Source organism: Ovis canadensis, chromosome 18 (assembly GCF_042477335.2).
Source record: "Ovis canadensis isolate MfBH-ARS-UI-01 breed Bighorn chromosome 18, ARS-UI_OviCan_v2, whole genome shotgun sequence".
NCBI lineage: Eukaryota > Metazoa > Chordata > Mammalia > Artiodactyla > Bovidae > Ovis > Ovis canadensis.
The window spans coordinates 78,017,031-78,023,030 of NC_091262.1; the positions used below are offsets into that span (position 1 = coordinate 78,017,031).

At 62.6% G+C, this 6,000-nt stretch overlaps 1 protein-coding gene across 1 annotated transcript in view; it reads right to left on the reverse strand.

Moving 5' to 3' along the window:
* Positions 1–5,153, reverse strand: part of CCDC85C (coiled-coil domain containing 85C) — a 79,041-nt gene extending 73,888 nt beyond the window's left edge. Inside the window, exon 1 of the mRNA XM_069559733.1 lies at positions 3,918–5,153. Coding sequence (XP_069415834.1) covers positions 3,918–4,716 — 799 coding nt within the window. The 5' untranslated portion in view covers positions 4,717–5,153. The remainder of the gene's footprint in view (positions 1–3,917) is intronic.
* Between the last annotated feature and the right edge of the window lie 847 nt (positions 5,154–6,000).

Genomic DNA, 6,000 nt, shown 5'->3' on the forward strand with positions numbered 1-6,000 from the left:
GGGAGCTAGTCACCACACCTCTCCAGACCTCAGTTTCTCCATCTGCGATATGGGACCACTTGGGAGCTCTGAACACAATGGAGTCGGGACTGGGATGCTCTGTGGTAGGTATAAACTGTGAGGCGCAGGGCACCTGCCCTGGGCTACCAGCCAGCGAGCTCCTGGCCCTGGGGGCACGGTACCCCAAGGCCAGTGACGGGGGGGTGGGGTTAGGATGGGGAGGGAAAGGGAAAGGCTTATTCAACCCCGCCTCCTTGTCTTCACTGACCTCTGCCCCCAGGCCTGGCCAGGTTTAGGAAAAGCTGCCCATTCGAGTCGTGCCCCAGGGCTGCTGAGCTGGGATCCCCTCATAAAGACCTATTCAAGGCCAGAGGCTCCGTCTAAGACCCAGACCACCCTCACTCTATCCTCCCTTTAAACCAACAAAAAAAAACACAAGCAGGAGAACAAGCACATCTTATTTTGAGAAGCTCGAACTCTCCACGCAAACTTTTAAAGGTATAAACGGGGCCTGTACAAAGGGCTGCTGGAGGCCCTCGTTCCTGGGGTTAGCGGAAGGGGGGTGGGCCATGGGATATGATGGGAGGACTGGGATGGAGGTGAATGGGCACTCGGAGGTGAACGGGTGCTCGGTGCATGGTGGGAGGAAGAAAGGAGGCAGGACACACACGACAGGAAGGGGAATGGGAGAACTGCTGAAAATAACTTTTGTTTGAAAACTGCATTAGTTCAAAATGCAAACCTGACTATCTGATGTTTGGGGTTTGCCTGTCCCAGTCTGCCCCCGCCCCCTACTAAATTAAAGCAAAGAGCATCCCAGTCCAGACTAATCAGCTCAGCCCAGACCTCTATCAAAAAAAAAAAAAAAAGACCAAGAAAAAGGCCTATTTGAATTCCTATTCACAGGCCGGTCAGGCCCAGGTCCAGCCTGGGAGGACCTGGAATACAGATGGGCCGCCACCCACCACAGCTTCTTAGCACCCCGAGGGCGCCAGCAGGGCTGCAGGTACCCTGCAGCTTCGAGAGAGAACTACAGGGCCACTGCGCTCCAGGAGGTGCAACCAGACACCAGCTCAGCTGCAAACATCGGGAGAGCTATCTGTCTAAACAGCAAACAGAGTTTCAAAGAGAATGGCCGATGTCTATTTGGCAAACCCTCAACGGGTCTCTCTCTTTCTCATGAGGATCCTTTGGAGAAACATCCATGACAAGGTCCTGCCAACTGTTGAGGCACACTGCCTGCAGGGATAGAGGAGGACCCCCCTCTACAGAAGAGGAGCAGAGAGAGGCTCGCAAAAGTGAAGTCCCTGGCCGGAGGGAAGAGGGAAAAGAGTCAAACAGGAGATTGTCTGAGCCCTCCGGGCACGGGGGGTTATCAACCATCTGCTCAGGGGTCACCGATAAGGAAGTGACATTTGCTGGGACAGGAGAAGCAGGGCAAACGTGAGCCGGAATCGAGAACGGGGAGTCAGCAGCGTCTATTGATGAATATTAGCAGTCAAAATGACCACAGGCCGGAGATGTGAGCCAACCCCGGGGCCTGAGCAGTACACGACCCCCGGAGCACCACCCAGGCAACTGACAACTGACCTTGCAATCTCAGTTGCCTTCCCAGGAATTGCTCAGAACGTCTCTGAGCCTCTACTTTCTTGACTGTAAAATGGGGGTAATACTGCCTCGCAGGGTTCCTGTGAGGATAAGCTGAGAGGGCAAAGGATCTGAGGCACCAGTCTGTTATCTGATTCCACTTTCACCACCACCCAGACTGGGGCCTGTTATCTGCCTCATCTCCAGCTTGCTCTCCACCCAAAACTACAGGTCCAAGGGCAGAAGAGTGGCTTTGAAGAGAAGGGCCTTTCCTTATTTCCAGACATCCCACTCATACTGTTGAGAGAACATCTCAAGGCTACACTCAACTTTGAGACAAAACTAAATTGACAACAATCCCACTGATGAGTGAAATTTGTGATCATAACGCTGAGTGCTTATTTTACCCCGACCCAAAGCTGTGTCACCCCAGAATCTGTGGCAGTCCTGTTCCCTGTGTGTACGGGTCTTGCGGGAGCGTGGATTCCACAGGAAAACCTACAGCTCCAACCCACCCTGCCCCTCAGTGGGCTGGGAAACCGCAGGTGGGATCCAGTCCTCCACACCTGCTCTGCTGACAGCAGCAGCAACTGAAGACAGGGTCCGCATCTCCTCGTCCAAAATATGCCAGAGCTTCTCCGCCAAAATGCCCTGACACTTTAGTGCCCTGCAGAGAAACACCCTAGCCAAGTGTCACTGATGACGCAGCTGAAAACCAGAAACATTTCGCTTCCTAGCCACAGACTGCCGCAGCCCTCCACTTCCTACCGCACTTGGGGAAACCGAGGCCCAGAACTCTGACCCTCCCAAGCGCCGCCCCAGAAAACAAGACCAGAGAGGCTGAGACTGGGACTCCTCATTCCCCAAACAGTGCGAACCACCTAACTCTGAGCTACTCCCACTGGCCTTAAGGAGCTTGCTGGTGGGAGGTGGGGTGGATACAAAGTCACTGGAGAGAAACCCAAGTTGTAGCCTTAGACTGCTAATCAGTAACAAAATACGCCTCTACACCTAGCCCTGCCCCAACTCACAGGCTAGGAAGGTAAATAAAAACTGCAACCGGCTAGTGCCCCACCTCCCCAGGGGCCACTTCCCACCCCAGCCCCCACCCCAAGGCACCTGCAGAGGCCACTTGGCCACCAAAGCAAAGAGAGCGCAGCCCGTCCCCACCCGGCTCCCAGGCTGTCACTCAGGGGAAGAACAGTCATTTAAGGCCTAGATACATTTTCTCTGAACTAGGAAAGCCTTCAAAGAGAACCAGAAAGGGCTGTTTAATCTCCACCTTCAGGCAAATAGTTCAGGCAGCAGGAAGAGCCACCAGAAGCAGCAGCCAAGCCACCAAAAATGTGGAAAGACAGGGAGAGGGGAGAGGAGAGAGGCAGGAGGGACAGCCACTGATCAGAGGGCTGGGGATGAGGAGGGCAACCGGCTTCCCCACTCAGACAGAGCCCTCTGTCCCGGGGCCCAACAGTCACACGGGCTGGAATACAGTAGCTGGGCTTTCCCGAGGCCAAAGGTCCTCCCACCCACACCCCAGCCGCTGCTGCCAACCTCAGCACTTCCTGGAAAGTGAGCAGCAGTTTACAGACCCCTTCAGAGGCTTTTATCTCTGCCTCAAATCCGGGAGGTAGGGATTAGCGGCTCCATTCTACAGATAAGGAAACTGAGGCCCGAGGAGATACAATGCCAGGATCCAGTCCAAGCCTATATTCCTCTGGGAAATCTTAAGAGCCTCAGTCGAGAAAAATCCCCCCCGGGGGGTAGGTGGGGGGGGGGGGCGGGGAGGGCTGAGAAAGGCAGGAGTAATAGCAAACTAGGAAGGTTCTCCGACCCCAGCACTCTGGGCCCAGCTGTCTGTGACCCTTCCCTGGGGCAGACAGCAGGGAGAAGCCCAGGTGGAATGCCAGCTCCGCCCCGGCACACGGGTTGCTTGGGGGCTGCCTGTTGTTCCAAGAAGAGGGAAATTTTCACTTTCGCTCAAAGGGCCTATCACTTTTTTTTCCTCCATCATTAAAAACTTCCCGGTCCCGGGCCAGGGTTTCCAGGCAGAGCTGCGGCACCTCCAGCCAGCCCTACGGTCCCAGATTGGAGAAACTTCTGAGGAGTCTGGGGGTCCCGGACCGGCTGCGGATTCAGCGTGGCAGGGACACGCCTCCATCGCTTAACTGGAAAACTCAGCACCAAAAAAAAAAAAAAAAAAAAAGCCCCACCACGGGCGGGATGGCGATCTCCCCGACGCCAGCCGGAGGAGGGGTCCGGAGTGGCGGCCGCCCGCGGGGGAAAGGTCTCTGGGCCCGAGACGCGCCCTGCCCGGCGGACGCCGTCCTTACCGTGCAGGCCGTTGGGGATGCTTCGGTGGTGCGGCGGCGGCGCCGAAAGGTCGTCCAGGGACCGGCGCGTGGCGACCGCCTTGCCGTCGGGGGCCTTGGGCGGCCCGGGAGGCAGCAGCGGCGGCGGGACGTGGTGGTGATGGTCGGGGCTGCCACCGCTGCCCGCGCTCGACGTGCTGCTGCCGTCGCCCACGTCCCGGGTACCCGCGCCCGCCGCGCCGCCGGGCAGCGGCCCGCTCAGGCTGGCCTGGCTGTCGATGGAGCTGCGGGAGCCGGCGCCGCCGCCGCCGCCGCCGCCCGCGCCGCCCGCGCCCCCCGCCAGCGCCGCGCGCTCCTCGTCCAGCAGCAGCACCAGTTCCTTGAGCTCCAGGTTCTCGCGCAGTAGGGCCTCCTGGCGCGCCTCGAGCTCGCGCAGCTTCTGCTGCGAGCGGGCCACCTCGTGCCACACGGCGCCGGCCGCGTGGCGCCCGAAGCGCTGCCACTCGCGCGCCAGCTTGCGCCCCTTCTGCCGGTCGTCGTCGAGGAAGCAGCACAGCTCGCGCAGCTCCTGGTTGTCGTCCTGCAGCCGCTGGTTCACGTCCTTGAGGCCGCGGATCTCCAGCAAGTGCTGCTGCAGCCTCCGGTTCACGTCGCGCATCAGGCCGCCGTGCTCTAGCATGAGGCCCACCTTCTCGCCCTCCGCGCGCCGCAGTCTCCGCGCCAGCTCCTCCTTGCTCCAGCGCAGCAGCTCCTCGTCCGGCACCTGGCTCAGCTCCTCCGACGCCGCCGCCGCTGCCGCTGCCGCCGGGGGCTTCGCCATGGCGGGGCCGTCACCGCGGCATCGCCCGCGCCCTCGCCCGGCCGGCGCTCCCCGTGCCGGGGCTGCGCTGGGCCGGTCCGCGCGCGGGCGGCAGAGTGGGGTGGGGGTGGTGGAGGCGGCCGGGGGGCGCGTGCGGCCCGCCCCGCGCTGCCTCGCGCGTCCTCACGCAGCGCCTGCCCGCCGCCCGGGCCGCCCCGGGGAATCGGTGCGTCTCGAGACTCGGCGAGCTGGGAGCGCTGCTGCGTCGGCGGTCGCGGCGCCGGGCTCTCTCCCGGCTCCGGCTAAGCAGGCGGAGGCCCGCCCCCGGCCCAGCTCGGGAGCCCCAGCCGCCCCGCCTACTCAGGGGCGGGGCTCACGCGGCCCTGGCCCCGCCTCCGGGGGGGAGCGAGCGGGCGGGCGGGCCGAGGCGCGGCGGGTCCCCTGGTCTCCCCCGCGCTGTGCGCCCGCCCGTCCGGCGCCCAGCCAGAGGCGCGCTTGAGCCGTGGTCCCACCCCCGCGCCCGTCCGATTGGGCCTCCCCGGGGGTGTGTGGGGGGGGCGGGGCGCACTCGGGGGACGCCGCGGGAGTTGGTACAATCCACCCTCCGGGCTGCCCACCGCCCCCCCTCCGCGGTTCAAGTTTCTGCGGCCGGAGGACGCGGCCTCCGCCAATCCCAGGGCTACAGGGCGCTTTTAAAATGCAGGTACGACTGCGGGGAGGGGGGAGGACGGTGGGAAAGGTAGGGCAGGGCTTCCCTTAAAGGAGACGCGTGGAAAAGGGCGCCCAGCCCCTTCCTGGGCCCGCGCGCCCCGCCTGCCGTCCCCCGCCCGGAATAAACAAATACCCACGGTCGGAAGGACAGCTCCCCTTCTCCCTGCCGAGGGCACCAGAGTCCAGCTTAGTCTGAGATACGGCGGACAATAGGACTCAGGCCCGGGGGGTCGCTCTCCCCGGCGGAGAGCTGCTCTTTGTCCGCTTCCCGGCCCCCGGCTCCTCCTCCACCCCGGTCTCCACCGTGGTCCCCAGCCCGGAGCGCGCCGAGGTTGCAGCGCTTTCCACTCCAGCCGGGGGCTGCGGCGCCGGCGTCTGTGCCCCAGGAGGGCCCGGGGGCCTCACCCGCCGTCCCGGATGGGGGTCCCGCACCCTCCTCCCTGCCCCGAGAGGCTGAGGGCACCGTTCCCCCGCCAACCCGACCGCTCGTCCCGGAATGCGGGAGGGAATCTGTGACTCGCGACGTAGAGACCACTGGGGAGGGGAAGGTCTTTCACTGGGGTCTTAACTCGGGGCGGGGGCGCCGATTCCGCG